We start from the raw sequence: 19,134 nt of genomic DNA, 5'->3' as shown, positions 1-19,134 counted from the left end.
TGCCATTTCACCACAAGGATCAAGAAACTTTGCAAAGATATATGAACACATCATAAAGGAATTTATGATGAACAAGGATCAAAAGATAAAATCAACAGAACCCAATCAATGGATTATATAAAATAAATGATCAGAAATTTAAAACAGTAGTGGTCCACACACATGAATCTGGACATATCCAGAGGAAGAAAAGACTCTCAATTATAATTTTAACTTTTGGATTATATAATAATACCTGTTATTTATTTTATATGGCAAACATGAAAGAGCCCTTTAAGTCCAATCAAATTTTTAAGAGCTTTAATTAAAAATCATTGGAGAGGTTTAAAATTCTTCGTTTATTCTTTATTTCCTTGGAGAAATCACAAGGTCAATGCAGGGTAGAGAAACCATCCTCTACACTGTTTGAGCATCAGTAGGTATCTCTACCTTGATGAGAGAAGTACAGTGTCAGCAGGTATATACTCTTTGCCTTTTATTATAACTATATCTCCAACATTTACCTGAAAGAAAACTGGGAATTGGTTAATTATCTGCATAGAAAGATAGTTACAAATACACAACCCATTGTATTTAAGCACAGAATACAGGAAAAAATGGCTATTGGCAAACAAGAACCACTGGTCTTCACAAAAATGGCAAAAAACTGTCTAGGAGTGAGGCCAGAGATGGGAGAATCCTTTAAAAAATGAACACTGTATCTTTGCGCTTTTTTTCAGTTATAAATAACTTATCTTAATAAAATCAATGGATCCATTTTACATACTTCATTGACATCTCAATTTCTCATATTCTCTCTCTTTGACATAAAAGTAAAAGGGAGGAATTCAGCCACTAAAACTTTACCCTACTTAAGGAAATCTCCACTTGACTGGAAAAATGATCATATAGGTGATCATTACCTTTTACAATGACCTCTAGGAAACAAGTATTAGTTGCTATTCATAATTTAGAGAGGAAGAAAATGAATCTGAGATTCTAATATTTGCTCAGGATCAGTGAGTGGAAAAGCTAATGCACATCTGACTACCTGATTATTGGCAAAGCTTCATGTTTACACTAGTAAATTTACTGAAACTATCAATGTAATTCATGTTAAAAATAAACAGCCTAATCTCTTTATTTTCCAGTGTGTTAACATTTTCTTTTCTGAGCATGGCATGATGAAAAATTAAAGATGACCTATGGCCAGAACTTGAAGTAATTTAAGTGTCAGGTCTGTTATGCAGCTTTTGGAAAATAATATAACTTCAACTAAGTAACAATCTGGCTTAATTCATTGGACCAAGTTATGCTGGTAGCCATTCCTATTAGATCACAAATGTAACTACTCTTACTTACATTTTCTACAGGGAAGAAAAGTCTTTTTTTTTTTTGTTAAAGATGTTTTGTTATTCCCTCTCCCTACTTATCTTTGAATTCTAAAATGATAGTTTACTGGGGGAAAGGAGACAATGGTGTCCTTGGTGGGAAACATAAGAAATCATTCCAGAGGGGACCCACTCTGTTCCTCTTCACATGCTGGAAAAAATAGGTTAGGGAAAGTTGTGTGTGTGTGGGGGGGATGGTGGAGTGAGAACTTCCAATCTGTAATATATGTATGCTGGTTACCCAAGTAGGGAAACTCTGGATGCCTTGACTCAAAATGACTTGTTTCAGTTGAAATTTGGACTGCCTGAAAAACTGCCAAGGACCTTGAAATTAAAACGCCCTCCCTCAGAAAAGGAAAAAAAACAAAATTTTTTTTAAAAATTAAGTATCAATGTAAACTTAAAAAAAAAAGTGCCATGATAGTATTCTAATGGCATCCACTTACAGTAAGATAATAAAAATAAATTCTCTGTAGTCATGACATTTATAGTGCTACCCAGGTTCCCATTTAATTGTTCTGCAATCACCTCCGATAGGTTAATGTTTCTTCTCCAATTAAACTATATGCTTCATAAAATCAGGACCTCATCCATCTACATCATTAGAATTGATCAGTAAGACTTACAAAAACCCTCAACTGATTGCACCGCTTCTCAACATCTTCATTCTTCATAAGACAAAAGGAGGCCTTATAGTAATTAAACCGAATAATATATTAACACTTTATAGGACACACTGTCATTACCCAGTGGCTTGGAAAACCAAGAACTACTAAATGCTAAAGCAGTTCTCACATTCCTTAAAGAACGCAGGGAATTTACTTGCCTACATTTTAGATAAATTTCTCAAAGGTATCTAAGAATTTCTTATTCCTTTGGGCTCTGAGCTCCTAATGTGGCATTCTCCTTTCCAACATAAAAGAAATGAACAAAAGAAAAAGCCAGGATGGCAAAAATGCTTTGCCTACGTATTACAATGGGAGGAACATGACAAAACAGTTTCAGTCTCCCAAATACCAAAGTTAAGGTAACAGTTTAGGCTTTTGGTTCACTTTCTCAAGTTGTTACCATGAGCAACTGTGATTGAAAATTATGAAAAAGGATGAGATTATCAAACTATAATTGAATAATTAAAAAATCAAACTTTGCCCAATTATAGGTTTTAGAATACTTATATTTTTATTAAGCATTATTTTGAGATAAGAGTCTTAATACAAAGAAAGACACATTTTATGATGGAAACTTCATGCATTAGGGCAACTCTACAAAGCGACACAGCCCACCATGCCATGCTTCCCCACGGAGTCAGAAGAATGTGTTTGTATCAGGGTTATTCACCTAAATTCTCTATTTGAATGTATCTGGAAACCTGTGAACAGTCTCAGCTGCTTCTTAATGTGAAGAACTGGTCTTTGTGGAGAGGGTGGATGAAGCCACTGCTGACATTTTTAAGAGCAGAACTGCCGTTCTTTGTCTGGGCTCCGTCATTCAACACTTTCTTTTAAAACCAGGTACTTGAAACTTAACCTTCTGCAACAGGGAAAAGACTTCAGGGCAATAACTGGAGGGATGAACCATGAATGTTTGAGAGCTAAAGTCTGCCCATCTGTGAATGACTACAAGTATGCTGTGCAAATTTTTAAGTCCTCTGAGAAACATTAAAAAGCAACCACAGCAGCCACACATTTAGAATGGCTGGGAAAGTACCCTGAAGTGAAGCCCAGCACTCAAAGGTTTCTCATATTACCCGGCATGTGGACGACACTTTCCGTGTTGGTTTACTGATTTTGTTTTTAATTGCACAAAATATTATATACACTAAGAAAAAGTCTGGTGATCTGGCTAAGCCAAACATGTCAGCTTGCTCTGTGCCTGCCCATGGGTTCAATATGCCATTTTTCACATGGCTGGTATCTCAGCACTCAGAGACCTGTTCTTTTCAACCATGATCATATTCTATGACACAGAAACTCTTACATATCTTGTTTTCTGCTATGAGCTGACTGCCTGGCACATATTATCAACTACCATTTATTGAACGAATATTAGAATTTTTTTCTGTTGCTGCCACAATGTGTAAAATCACAATTTTTACTTGTCACAAAATACACTATGTAGAATGCCATAATTTATTTTTTATACAACTACTTTAAGAAGTAGTTATTTTGTTTATAAATTATTTTAGTTATAAAATAAGAACTACTTTAGCAACGTTGCATACATATCATGTATACAAAATTGTGCTGCAATAAACATTTTTAGGTATATAGATATTTTCTCCTACATTATAATTATTTTCTTGGGATAAGTTCCCAGAATTTCTTTCTTATGTTTCTCAATATGAGTAGCCAAACTCCTAATCCACATAGTGTGTGAATGAAATATAAAATAAAACTTTTGAAATACAAGTGAACTTGTTTTTATTGAATATATAGCAGGCAAAGACATCTTTAAATTTAAATTTGCAACTTTTATTAACAGGTTGATTATTATTCTGAGTTTGGTTGTTTATATATATCCTCCTACTTATATAAATAGGAAATGAAAGTGGGCAATAACAAAGATCTTAATCTGCCATATTTGGTACAAACATTTTATATAACCTGTTTATTTATTCCTGGTAACTTCTGTTTTGTATTTGTTTTAAGATTTATGTAATCAAATACCAAAGATCTCAAGATACTGTTCTTATATTTATTAATGTTTTATTCTATTTGTATGTGATTCAAAAACAGCATTTTAGCATTTAACTATTTTATCCAGTTGGAATTTCTTTTAGCAAAGGTAGAGACTGAGCTATAAACTAAATATTCAAGTATTATTACTTGAAACTGCTGCTCTGTGATTATTAACTAATCACTTTACCAATTATTTTGCTTTGTTTAACCTTTTTCAAAGATTAAACAGACTTTAATTCAGGCACTGTATTTTACTCTATATTATTCCTATTTATCCCCTGCTATTCTATATTTGAAATATATCCACTTTCTTTTAATAACTTTCTATTACTTACAGTCAATCTTAGCACATAGTTCTTCATTTTCCAAGCTATTGTTCTATTTTTCTCTACTGTTTATTTTTGGAAATCAGATAAATTAGTCAACTTATGAGGGAAAAAATGTAAATTTCCTGAGATTATAGTATATTAATAATTTAGAATAATGGATATTTTAATTTTTCAAAGAATATGACATCTTTGTATATATACGTGGATCTTTAATACCTTAAGGATGGATGATTTCTTTACAAAGGTCATACATATGTTTTAAAGTTTATCTGTGAGTATCCCACACGCCAGTGGGAAGAAGACCTTTTTTCCCCATATCACCAACACAAGAATACATTAATTTTGAATTTATGACCAAATCAATTTTCATGAGTTATAGTTAATTATCTAATTCTAGTTATTAAATAACTTCAGCTCATTTTATCCGGGTGGCTTTGGGTGACTTAGAATCTGATCCTCTCAACAAGTGATGCCCACATTAAGTGTGGCATTGATCTCTAAGATAACTGAAAAAACTACCCTGATGGGTAAACATGGCTGGTGATCTAGTATTTTTTTCTGTCAAAAATTAACAAAGTGGGCTGGGGCTGTAGCTCAGTGGTAGAGAGTGCCAGTCTTGCACGTGTGAGGCACTGGGTTGTATCCTCAGCACCACAGAAAAATAAGTAAATAAAGATATTGTGTCCACGTACAACTAAAAAAATATTTAAAAAAATTAACAAAGCATTACAACCATCCATGTAGAGTAACACATTCTTGAAAGATTGGCTGCCCACTAAGCAATTTTAAAGGCTAATTTTAGAGTGAAGTAGTAGATGGTTATCTCCTGACTTTATCACTTTATTTACTCAGCAAGAAGTCTAGGTAAGAAGATAATAAACTGATAAGTTAATTTCTTAGGACGTGCATTTATATTAACTATACTGACAATGCCAGTAATGAAAATATAATACAATTCAAGTTATACTTAATTATATCCTGTCTTTTCTCCAAGATGTTTAAATCCACAAGTGCCATACAAGACCCTTAAAGAAATTTACTTTGGAAGTGCTTTTTACACCTTTGGTTTTGTTTTGCTCTTCCTAAACAGAGATAATTAGGACAGAAATAATGAAAGCACTATCAAGGCATTATCCTCTTTGTTACTGTTATGTCAAAGACCAAAAAAGAGAGATGAGAATTTTCTACTATCCAGAAGAGGAGATGTCTAGCAACTGATTTAAAAATTAATAAAAATGCAATGAAGCTTTTATTGAGGGGTGAATCTGTGCAGGGACACCAAGTAACCATAAAAACCACAAGGCAGGATCAAACACAGGATTTAAATCGGCTGAGAAGAAAATGGAGTACAAATAAATTGATTGTGGGCAACACCTGTGTTGTCCTAGCAGGATACTGTCTCGCACCCCTCGTGTCCTGGCAATCCCAGGAAACAAAGTCCCCTTGGCAGACTGGCCTGGCCTCCAAAAAGTCATTTACCAAGTTACATAGGCTGTTCATCTGTGGGTGACTAGAGAGTCAATCTTTCAGAACTAAGGGAGAATTAATAATACTCGCTTACCTTTTGAAAATGAGGTCTGAAAACGAACAGCTGGATAACATTTGTTAAATTATGACTCAGTTCACTAACTGCTGTGCTAGAGGTTCTATGAGCCAATTAACTTGTGAAGTCATGTCACTGATTTTGAGTTCACTGAACAACAATGCTTAGGCTTTATGACTTTTTTTTTTAAAGAAATTAGTTGTATTTGAATGTGATCACTCTCACTTTATGAATTTGAGGTAAAAAAAATACAAATGTGAAATATCAGAACCCTAACATTTATTTTACTTGGACAGTAGATGATTAAAGCAAAATTTACGAGACAAAACAGCTCATGGTTAAATAAAATCTATGAAAAGAGCACTCAAAACACCTCAAAACATACTATGAGAGAAATAAAGAGTTTTAGATATTACTTTTTTAAAATAATCATCTTTCTAGAATAGAGCAGAAATGCTAAATAGATGTGACTAACTGAAACTCCATATGTATAGTCATAACATCAATTAATAAATTGCTTTGGTATCAGTGGAATTCTTGTCTTTTGCTTATATCATATACAAAAATTTCATCTACTAGATACACCTCTATGCATTTCTTCTCCTGGAACAAAATAAAAATCAATGCATACCTTTTCCCAGTGAACAATTTCCCAAGCACCATTTCTCAAAACTGGAAAGAGAAAAGGTGACATTTTTAAGAACAGTTTTCACTACCTAAGAAAAGGCTACTTATGATGAAACAGTCATTCAAATGAACAGCTTCAAATTAAATAGCTAGTAGCAATTTTACAGGTTTAAAAACTAATTAGGATAATAAGGATATGTAAAATTATGGAAAGAAACACAAACTTCTAATGTCAATTTCAGCTGGCACAATGACCTGTTATTAATGGAGGGCCATCTCGTGAGAGTCACAAAACTTTCCTTCAGCCCAAAGAGGAAGTACTACATTGAGCTGGGCTGAAGGAGAAAACATGTGCAAAAGGGAGGGACACATTTCAGACGTTACAACAGCAGCAATGCTTTAAAAAAAAAAAAAAAAAAAAAAAAAAAAAGAGTCACAAGCAGGTAAGTAATGGATTTTTTGGGGGTGGGGGTGGGACATGGGGCATGTACCAGGGACTGAACTCAGGGGCACACAACCAGCTCATTCACCACCATCTCAACTTCTAACTTAACTCACTAACTTCTACATAACTTCCAGATCTTGATTTGAACACCACTTTCTCAGGGGACCTTTTGTGGACACCAGTTGTTTGCCCTACCCCCACGTCTAAATGGGCCCCCATGCACTTTGCCTTCTGAGCATTTACTCCAGATCTTCTATACATTTAGTGGGGAGAGGACTACTTAATGGCTGGTGGCTCCCCGACACCATTCATTTCACGACAAGGGAGCTGCTCTGCTCTGCTCACGCTCATTCCCGGTGGCACCACACAGCAACACAAAGGCGCTCAGCGAGAGCACTTGCTAGATGGAATGCTGGACTCGCTAATATGCCTGTGTGTTTGAGACCATATGAAGCCAAGCCATGGAAATAGCAACACAGATTTACTAAGGATAAAACTCCTCTCCCTAGTAGATCTCATGTTAAAAACAACATGCAGATGGCTTTGAACACACAGCCGTAGAGGCAAACGCTTTGGCAATTCCTAGAAGAGTTCATCACAGAGCTACCACAGGCCCAGAAATTCCACTCCTAAGCATATACCTGAGAGCCTTGAAAACATGTTTCATATAAAATTGTACAGGAATGTTCAGTGCAGCAGTTCTCACAATAGCCTCAAAGTGGAAACAACCCAAATGTCCATCAACTGATTAACAGATAAGCAAATAGATCCATTCAGTGGAACCTTAGTTAGCCAGAAAGAGGATGAAGTGCTGAGAGCACAACATGGATGAAGCCTGAAGACAGGCTGAGTGACAGAAGACAGACACGAAGGGCCACCCATCACATGATCTCACTGATAGAAAACATCCAGACCAGACGAATCCTTGGAGACAGAAGGCAGATTAGTGGTTGTCAGGGCCTCCAGGAAGGCGAGGCTAGAAACTGACGGGCTCTGTGTAGTGAAAATGTTCTGCAGTTAGGCAGTGGTGATGGGCACATAATCTTGTGAATGCACCAGAGGCCACTTGAACTTCATGATGTAACATGGTGAACTTTATGGTTTGTGAGTTTTGACTGAATGAAAAAATAGCTATGAAAAGATGCCGATGGACGATTTAAACATTTGTTTAAAACGGACTTCTCAGTTTTATAAGTTACTAAGATTTCCCGTACTATGCCAGCAGTTGCACGTGGTTATGTGACCATGAGGTACACGGACATGCTCCAGTCACTGATGCCAGCTCAGGGCCACCCCTTCTAGCTCTGCCATCGAAACTCATCCTCTATGCTGCCACTTCACAGATGTTGGCTAGTTCACATCTAAAAATAGCCCTGACCTACTCATTGGTTCCACTCAACAGGACAGAAGTGTCACAACAGGCTTCTCAGACCCAACAGACAGAGCTTACAAGGAGTCTTGGCTCTACTCTGCATGGTGGATGCCAGTGGCACTTTCACGGAAGACCACTGAGTGTGGTTCTCCAGACCTGCTTCCCAACTCTATCTTCTGAACCTGCTCTTTTCCTCTCAGCCTCACACTGATCAGTTCTTCCTCCACTTTCTAATCTGTTTGCCTCCTTCCCACCTGACCTTTCTCAGATCTCTGCCTCCACCCAAACAGTACATTCCACCCTCCACACAAATATTTCCATCAATCCATTATTGGAGAGAGAAACTGGAAAAAACTTAGCCTCCTGCAAAAACTTACATCTAAGAAACTTTTAAATATATAATCAGTCTATGATGCTTTCTATCAAACTACAAAATCAACATGTGTCCAACAGTATGACAGAGGGGCAGAAAGGAAAAGCTGACAGTCTCTCTTCATCTCATTGCCACGTTCTCAAGGTTAGGAGTGCTAATAGATGCACCATTCCCCAGATAATGGTGGACAGGCTTGCTTTTTTTCCCATTCATTTTTGAATTTTATTTCTCTGCAACTTGTTTTTTCCCCTTAACATATAATACTTTAAAGGACAAACTAGAGAGACTTAACTCATTTTTTGACTTCACTCAATCATACTGCATGGTATAGATGTGTCAATGGCAATGGGTTGGAAAACTGAATGGACTCACGGGACTCCACAGGATGTATTCACAAAAGGCTCTCAGGGAGGTAAAAAGATGTGTGTACAGAAGAAAAGTGGAAGTCCAGAAAAGTACTGGGGACCTAAGAAACTTCTAGGCACAGCCCACCAGGGTCCTTCTCATTCACCTAAGACATACATTTTGAACTTCCAGGACATGTACAAGAGATAATTTCAGGGAAGCCTGAGCGAAAGTTTCCAGCAGGGTCTCTAGTCAACTAGTCAAGCCAAACTGTATGACTGTTTAAGCCAGGTACACCATCAATCAATATACATCCTTAAACTAAGCAGAAAAGCTAGTCTTGGCTCTTCCAGGGGAGTTTCAAACCTTAAACAGCACATTACAAATCTCCGGCTAGTCTGTCTTATCCTTATTGTGGTCAAGGTTTAGCATGTGACTTCCAGGTACCCCCGAGATAATAGCTGTATCATAGGTCATTCAACTATTCTCTTGATGAAATTCTGGTTTTCTCCTTTTTTCCTACCACCACAAAGAACACTGAAATATATTTACATGATTGTATCTTATAGGAGCAAATCCTGTAAGAAGCATTGCTGGCTCCAGAGTATTTTTGTTGATACTCTTATCAGATATAGACTACTTCTTTAGGAATCTACAGCAATTTCTCTCTCACCAGCAACATGCCAAGTTTCACTGACTATAGAACCAGATATGTACAATCACTTGGATTTTGTCAATCTGATGAGTATTTGGTATTAACACTGGAGCCTGCAGTGGCTTGGATTAATGAAGGTATATATCACCTTTAGGTCCCTCTGCTGAGACCTAAATAGAATCACTTTTTTTTTTTAAAGTACTTGTTCTCTGGGTCTGTAGGACCTGTGTTGCTCAGAAGCTTGTTATAAATGAAGAGGTGTTTCTAATCCACCCCCCCCTCCACCCCACACCATTAATTTTGTTCTTGAAATACAAAAACCAAACTCAGAAACCAAGAAAGGAAGTACACAGCTTCTCCAGACTTGACCTTAGACCAATTTTAGGATACAGAGAGCAGTACAGGATTCCAGTGAAGTTAAAAATCAGCTCACAATATATAGTGTCTGCACAAGACTTAAACACTGGCCAAGGACACACATCAATGCCAGGAGTCAGTGTTATCTTTCTTTTGGAATTGGTGCCTAAGCATCCAACTCTTAGAACAATGACAATAAACATCATCCTGTGTAATCTGCTGGCAACTGAAATAGCAACCTAGTTTATTTTTAACCAGTGACCTCCTGTGACCCAGTTCCAGCTAGTGTCAAGGAAGCAGGGAACAATGCTGGGTCCTTTGCTGAGACTTGCTTTCTTGGGACAAAAGTTCATGGAGCTTCTACTCTGCTTCTGGAGGAAATGATGAAGGATGCTGGTGAAGGGGAACTGGAATGTGTGGGGACAGAATGGCCTGTCTAGGTGCTTTGGCAGCTCATGCTTTTAAATGCAAAAACTCCCCCACCACTCCCCAGTTGCATCCAAACACACCTGCTTTAGTTTCCACACAGCCAAATTAGTCTGACAGAATGCCTGCGAGGGCTCAGACATTCAACAAATACCTCAAAGAGAATCTGTTTTTACTTAGCAGAATACTAGTTGGCAGCTTTGTTGTAATGGGTTTCTTTTGTGAAGTGAAAACATTCTGTTTGGAGTACCTTGGGCATTCTGTTAGAGTACCTCTCAATCAAAAGCCCTGGATGAAGTGGCCCTCTCAGTACTCAATCCAACACTGCCAGGTGCAGGTGCTCATTTACATTCTCAGAGAGTGTCACAGCCCAAGTCTCTAGGCAAAATGGTCTGTCACTAGGGACCTCACCCAAAGTGCAACAGGTCTTGGGCAACGGGTCACTTTTTAAGTGGGAAAGGAGAGGCAAGTTATTCAAAAGGATGCCCCAGAGAGCAGAAAAACTACAAGAGGAATAGTGTGCTCCAATCCTGCCTAGAGTCGGCATTTGAGAGGAATTTTACATCACAGGAGAGTACAGCTGAGACTATGGTTTTGATCCGAGCATCCGAGCAAAGAAAGAAAACCGATATACCCATATAAACCATTCATTAAAGAGAATCTTACTTCCAAAGATAGTTTGAAGGTAAGAGCCTCACTGAGCCACAAATTGACATTGCACAAGACTGTCTTGTGTAAACTTGTCTATAAAGGTCAAATTAAATCACAAGGAGCTTGGCTGAATCATTATCATCTACTGACACAGAGAACAAAGGGGAATTTCCTGAATTCCTCTCTCTTGACTCTGTTGTTCATGTCGGTATTAAATCAGTTGATATTCCTTTGAACTCATCTATAAAACTTTTACAAAGGCTCCAAAGTGTGGGCCCTCACCAGTACCACCAGCATCTGTGAACATTTCTTAAGAATGAAATTCTGGGGCCCCGTTAGAGGCCTGAAGAAATTCTAGGGTGACTCCCAGGAATAGTCTATGTTTTAATGAACCCTCCTGGGCATGGTGAGGCACGTTCAAGCTTAAGAACCAGTGACTCACAAGAAGAATATGGATGTATATATATATGTAAGTCATCAATCACTCACTTTTTCCTTCACTTAACTGAAAAATATCTTGAAAGAAAAAAGCTCCCTCATGGCCTCACTAATCAATCATTCAACAATTCCTTACAATGTGGGTTTAGTTTTCATAGCTCAACTCCTCTTCAGTTAAGAACTGGAGCTCTGGTTAAGAACAGTAATGCTCTGTCTTCTTCATGCTGATTTAACAGGTGTAGAGTGCTGCTCCTCTCAATTTGCAGCATCTGCTGCTGGGCAGGGCTCCCCCTCTGCCTCTCATCCCCCCATATCTAGTCTCTGCATTTCCTCTATCTTCTTGTCATCACCACCCTCCAACTGAGGAGTCCAGTTAATCAACTCTCTAGCCAGTTTCTCTCCTAATCAATCCAAAATCAGTCTCTCTGCCGGATCCCAGCCCCACAGAGCCATCAGATTCTTCTTTAAAAGTCCACTGGGAGCCTTTCCATACCCTTCATTTATTGCCTACATATTTCTCACCCTGATTTTCAAAAGTCTCCTAAATATGACCCTAACTTGCCTCCGCATCCCTGCCCCTGACACGTATCTATGCTTTTTATCAAAATGCATCATTTGCGCTTCTCTGACTATGCTCATGTCTTCCCACCTCCACTGTAGTCCCTCTTCCTGGGTCACCCATGCTACCACCCAGTCTCTCTGTGTACTGGAATTCTACTCGTCCTTCATGAACCTCTCAAATGATACTTCTGAATCCCACCTCTCTCATTTAGTCCTTATGACTTCTTCTGCCTTGTATATCAGACTTCATCTTCTCTCCCATTAGAATAATTCTAATTTCCTGTAGGTCAAGAATGAAGCCTTGCTCCCCTCTGCATTTTCTGCAGAGTCTTATACAAGGAAAATGTTCAATAAAGACTTACTGAAGTGAAATAACAAATGTTCTACCTTGGACTCACACCTGTTTTTCCCCAGGAAATCTGGACATGCAATTTATTTGGGCTTGGAAAAAACACATGGGAGGAAAGTACCCATGAAGGTGGAATGACTTGTTTAAATTAAAAAACAGAAGACAAAGTGAGTGAGATATGTACAAGCAGGAAAAGAAGCTAAGAGCAGGGTCAAAAGCCAAGCCTGAGTCCAGTCTCTCTCTCTTGAACTATGTTCCCAAATTTCCTCAGTGGATTTTGCTCCTGTGTGCAACTTTTGTTTTTAGGACAAATAAAACACAAGCTGGGGCTATATTTCTCCACAAATACATACTTCCTCCCTGCCCACAGCTTCCACAGCTATTGTTGAAAATATCTAACCAGTTCAATTTATATAATCCTGACAGATACGTGATATTTGTGAGGCACATTAATAGCATTTTAGATGTTCGAAATTATTTAGGCTATATGTTTGATTTTTAACCCTGAACATCATGGAAATTGTAATTGCTAAGAAGTATTCATGGGTAAGTTGATACACATGCAGCAGAACACCTGTTCAGGCCCATTGGATGGTTCTCATGGGCGGGGGGGGGGGGGACCTCCAGGGAGAAAAACACCAGCACTCTGTTTCATTAGGTCACGAAAGTGGTGCCATGTTAAGTTCCTTAGCATGACATACCCTTTTGTACAGCACAGAAACTGACCTAAGCTAGACGGACTCTGCCCTGCTTTAGCCCTAATACCCTAAAACACATGCAATTTACACCACCTCAATGCTTTTTCCATAAAAAAAGGGAACTGGATTCTAGGGTTTCCAGTGGGAGATAAGCAACCAGGTGTCCTTCAGGCAAGTAGCCTTGTTAGTGGCTGTCAGCCATCTCCAATTCTACCCCAGGCAAGCTCTGGGGAGGAACTCAGGGTGAGAGGAGAAGACTGGTTATTTTAAGCTATGTGCTTCATTTAAAAGAATTTCATGTTGACTTTTCTAAAAAATATATATTAAATAATGGAACAAAATTTCATTATTAAGACTTATTCTAGCATATTGCCTACTATCATAATAAAACAATGATTTAATCTAATCATAGTAATGGTACACCACCTTTTTAAAAATACTTTTTAGTTATACATGGCAGTAGAGTGCTTTTTGACATATTATACATACATGAGTATGAATTATTCTAATTAGGATCCCATTCTTGTGGCTGTACATGATGTGGAGTTGTTTCCCTGGTCCCTTCCTTCAACTACAGCATCAAACCAGTTAATGAACGGGCTGCTTTATCTCCCACTCCTTCCCACATGCAGAATGTACACACAGCAACTTCTGGGAGTACATCCGCACATGGGGTTTTTAAAAGTACATCTATTCATTAAATTTCCCCCAAATACCCTAGTCTACAAATGAGCTCCGTTCTTTCCCAAGCCTCTATGTTATGATTTTAGGAGAAACTATCATTTCACTTCAAATATTAGCATACTGGTCCTCACACCATTTCATAGAACAATGAGAGCATAGTTACACAATTTAAAAAAGAGAACTAGTTCAACCACCACTACAATAAATTCATTTGGGGTCTGGCTTCAATTTACATATTATAATAACAATTATAAACTTATAATTTACAAATGTCTACAGAGATAAATTGGGCAAAACAACACAATTTAGGGTAAACAGCAAGAGATTGCCTCCTGTGCGTGTAGATACATGCAAGACAGTATGTCAGAAGCTGAGTTCAGATCCTGAGGGAGGAAATCAGAGAAAATGAAGGTAAATCCAGATGCAAGGAAAACCAGGCACTCTGGATATTTCAGAGCTCCTGGGCTCTGTGATATGGAAATGATGAGTGGACACAGCACTGTATTCACAGGGGGCAAAGCAAGCACGAATGGTGATGTGATGACTTTGACAGAGAAGGCAAAGAAGCAGCAAGAACTTCTGCCATATTAGTATTTATCAGTGCCTGTGAAACAGTCTGGGACCCAGTGTTATGAAGATGCTGCTTTTCATCCTGTTCCCAGCCCAGATGATTAGTTTTCAAGAAGGCTCCTTACATTTCTAGTTTCTGTTCTTCCTTTGTTGTCCCCATTTAAATATCTCTCTGGACACTTGTTTATCAGCTCTATACATACAGAGCACCTGCTAAGAAAGCACCCTAAGCTGGGAGGTACTGGAAACACAATGGTGAGTAAGAGGCTGGCCCTGAACTCTGTGGAGTTCCTGACTAGATTGTATAAATCATAACACAACAAAACAACAACAAAAACAAAACACCAGGAGCCAAGAGAAGCAGTCACAATTTTTGGTAAGAGTGGACCACAAAACTCAAGGCTCACTCACATCCTTGGACTTCTGAGCATCAATCCGTACTCTGCCTTCCCTTGCCAACAAGGTTCCTGGACAGCAATATGTAATTTTACATTTGCCTCGTCACTGAACCATCTACTTAACCAGCTTCCATATCTCCATGGCAAGAAGTGTTTTCCTTCAAAACAGGTATTGAGGATAAGGTCAGCCTATTTGTTAAGTTCTGAGTTAGGTTCAAACTCTGTTATTCAATTGGTAAAAATAAGGTGTTAGACAGGAACCAGTCTGCACTTAAGTGGTTGAAATTGTTGAAAATACAAACTGATATTTATGAAGGCTCTAGGGAATGAGAGAAGAAGAAAAAAATATGCTTCAGGGCCTCAATGAAAAATAAGGGGAGAACGTAGTCATCTCTGTATTCGAAAACTCTGAAGGGTTCATATTTGAATCTGAGGGAAAGATGTCCTCTTACATACTATGTGGTCTTGGCAAACATTTATAAAATGAAAATTTAAGTTTAATATTTAAATCTCTGTCAAAAATTAATTACCTGTCATGAATATCCTTCTTCCTACTCCTACACATCCACTAGTGCCTCAATTCAGGAAAGTAAATTGAATTTCGTTCTGGTCTAATGATAACAGATGGCTTCAGTATTCAGCAATTTGAATTATCTGACAGGAAACAGTACCCTATTCAAACATTTTGTTACCTATCAACTGCCAAGCAAGAAAACCACCAATTCTGAAACTAGGCAGAGAGAGAGAGAAGAGAGAAGAGAGAGGAAGGGGAGGGGAGGAGGGACGGGAGGGGAGGGGAGGAGAGGGACAAAGAGAAGAAAAGGAAATAAAACCCAAGAGGCCAATCCCTTGGAAAATAACTTCAAGAATCAAGCCATATTTCTTGGGTATGGGATTTCCTAGTATTATGCTGACTAAAATGGTTTTTATACCTGAGTCTTAATATTTTATTTTTGAAATGGTTTTATACACACTTAAAATCTTTCCCTCTTACTTGCCTATTCTTCATTTCAGCAGCAGAACTAATCCCATTAATCCATGAAGGGGATTGATGAACCAACAGTGATAACCAAGAAACAGAATGTTTTCTCTGAAGGGAGTAGCAATACAAGCTGTAGTCACCTAAAATCACCATAGCTACAACCACTGTTCTTCCACTGTACCACAGGGGCTTCTTGGGCCACTATTTGAAAACAAACAACTGCCGGTCACTGAAGAGAAGAGTCTCTGTTACAGAACACATGATGGAGTAGAAAATATTTACATAGGTCTGTTTCAAAACCTGTACTGAGTATTCTGAGCATCAGGGCAAGAAATGCAAAAACTTCACATTGCCAAAAATACCAATACTTGAAACATCTGAATTTTTCCCCCTTCAACTGCTATAATTGTCCCTTCACACCTAAACTCCTGGAATAGCTTGGTCTCCAGGCTTCTAATAAACTGGGTTATGATTTGGATATGAGGGGTTTCCCGTAAAGCTCAGGTGTTAGATGATGCAGGAATGTTGAGAGGGAAAATGATTAGGTTCTGAGAGACGTCATGTCATTTGCCGGATTAATAATATGAATGGATTACTGAGTGGCAACTTTAGGTGAATGGGATGTGGCTGAAGAAAGTAGGTCACTGGGGATGCTCTCCAGGATTACATTTTGTCCTAGTTCCTCCCTACCCTCCTGCTTCCTGATTGCCATATGCTGAGCAGCTTTTCCCCGCCATGGCCTTCTGCCATGATGTTCTGCCCCACCTTAATTCCACAGCATTGGGACTGAATTGGCTGCACGTGGACTGAACCGCTGAAACTCTGAGCCCCAAATAAATTTTTCCTCCTTTATGTTGTTCTTTCACATATTTTGGTCATAGCAATGCAAAGTTGACTGACAAGGTCCCCTACTCTGATTCCTTCGGCTCGCCATCCTGAAACCTGTCTGTCCATTCCCTTTTGACTCATAAACCTTCAATAGCTACTTAGAGTGTGTGTGTATATATATATATAAAGTCAGAATCTCCTTGGCTTGGCACTCAGGGTCCCATAAAGTTTGGCCCCAGCCTACCTTTATAAATCATGTGTTTGTTCTGTCTGATACAAATCTCCTTTCCACACAGTTCAAGAAAGCAATCCAACAGCCTTCTTTCTATTCAGGACAACTTTACCTCCCCTTTCCTACTCAACCTAGGTGCAAAATTGACTTCCCTAGTCTCTCTGCTCATCTACAATCCCTTCCAAATTCAAGATCTAGCTGAAGAAGCTCTACAATTTTTTCTCCTTTTGAATTTCTACAGCATTGGACATGGAAAACATCATTTGCCACAAAGATGTAGTAAGGCAATGAGACCATGCATCTGAACCCTTCATCTTCCATAGAAATCCTCTCATATCTTGTACTTTCATTTGTTTATTCACATACTTATCTCTACAAATGGGCTGTCAGCTCTTCGAATTTAAAATCCCTATTTATTGTTTTTTGTATATCTTATAATAAATAAAATTCAGTAAATACTCTGCAAATTTTTAGATTAATAGATGCACCTTCCTCATGTGTACAAAAAACAATCATCAGAAAAGGCAACGATGTTGGGAAACGATGAGAAAGAAGCAAAGCATTTTAACAGGGCCTCATAAAAATAATGACAACCAAATAATGTTGGCAAACTTAGCTGACCTTTAACACATCAGAGAAATTCAAAGAGAAACAAAACTCTCAGAGGGGGCAAGCTGAGGGATGGCATAAGGTGTCTGTTTTGCAAGTTCCTGGGTTTTGTTTTGTTTTGTTTTGTTTTGTTTGTTTTGAAACCGAGCACATGACAGTCTTTTTGCTTATGCTGAAGGTCACTTTGGTTTGGGCTGCGTCAAACAGAGACCCACACCAAAAGATCCATGCCAACATTCCACACACTCCCCAGGAGCTAGCCTGGTTTTAATCATTTTCTTTATTTCTGGGGCATATTTCATCTGCATATATAGTATACCTCAAAGTGCTTCTCACACACTTTGCACCCAAGTAACAATACATCAGATTATTTTCTGTAACTCTTTTCTAGGGAAACATCTGTAGATCACAAACAAACAGACATTTTATAGCTTTTAACACTGTCAAAATAACTGTAGATTTTACGGACAATACTTGGGAGCACATTGCTAGGAGTCACTTAAATCCATTAAAATGTTGTCTTTCAAAAGCATTACCACTATAAATTACTCCAATACGACTTCAAGTGTCATGCTAACAAATGCCACAAAGCAAGAAGCAATCTACTCTGGAATGAAAACTTAAAGTCATAGTATTCTCCATTGAATTATATATAATTAAAGAGATTTGTAGATATTACTGAGTAGACTTGAAAAATATGAGACAACAGATGGAAAATTCCTACCTTGTGTCTGCTTCTTGTTCACCGCATTATCAGCTTTGTGTCGTTTCTAGTTTAAAAGCAAAAAGAATAATAGTGAAAAAATGAATGAGATTGATAAAGAACACCCTACCAAAAATTAAAAAAAAAGAAGAGCTTTCTTTAAGTTGTGTTTCTCCAGGTTTTCATTGGTTCATGTCAATAATGGATGTCAGTGTTATCAATATGCACATCTCTGGGGGGTGCACTGAAGGGAAGGAGGAGAGGGCACTCTGGAACTTTAAATCTGAAAGCACTAGTAACAGAATCATTACACAGTGCTCCTCCACAGTCAGCACAGGTTTGTGGTCCTCAGATGGATTTTACATAAGCACAGAATAGACTTTTAATGTACAAGAAAAATTGGAACTGGAAGTCTGATTTAGTCTTGTGCTTAAATAACTCACTTAAAAAAATTGCCAGGGAGAATTATCTATAATAGCTACCATTTAATAATAGTATTGTAATATTTTCAGCTTCTTATGAAATTCATTATCTAATTAAGCTGAGTACAATATCCTCTATAATTTAATGATGTGCTGATGTCTGTCAGTGACTAGAACCTAATACGTCTACCACTTTCACACAGCCTCTTCTCATCACTGATTTCCAACCTCCCCCACAACCATGTGTGACCATAATCATAGGGTCCTCTTTTCTTTTGTCCCCAAGGCACCTACAACATTAAATGGCTAACAGGTGAGGTAATCTAAGTCCAGGCAGGTGAATTTTAAGGGTTACACCAGCCAAGGGTTTATAGCAGTGGGTAAAAAAAAAAAGGAAGAGAGGTCTGATAAAAGATGAGAATTTAAGTGGCAAGAGGAGGTTTTCTCTGGCTTCTATTGAAACTTACAGCAAACATTAAGCAGAACACA

At 38.1% G+C, this 19,134-nt stretch overlaps 1 protein-coding gene across 2 annotated transcripts in view; it reads right to left on the bottom strand.

Annotated features, from left to right (window-relative positions):
* The window catches only part of Atp8a1 (ATPase phospholipid transporting 8A1), a 214,804-nt gene that overhangs the window by 159,213 nt on the left and 36,457 nt on the right, over positions 1-19,134 (bottom strand). For both annotated transcript variants that reach the window (XM_026386651.2, XM_077803452.1), the window contains exons 5-6: positions 18,245-18,290; positions 6,552-6,592 (exon numbers count right to left, since the gene is read on the bottom strand). In XM_026386651.2, coding sequence (XP_026242436.1) covers positions 6,552-6,592; positions 18,245-18,290 — 87 coding nt within the window. The remainder of the gene's footprint in view (positions 1-6,551; positions 6,593-18,244; positions 18,291-19,134) is intronic.

Source organism: Urocitellus parryii, chromosome 10 (genome assembly GCF_045843805.1).
Source record: "Urocitellus parryii isolate mUroPar1 chromosome 10, mUroPar1.hap1, whole genome shotgun sequence".
Lineage (NCBI taxonomy): Eukaryota > Metazoa > Chordata > Mammalia > Rodentia > Sciuridae > Urocitellus > Urocitellus parryii.
This window is presented reverse-complemented; position numbering and strand designations above follow the sequence as displayed.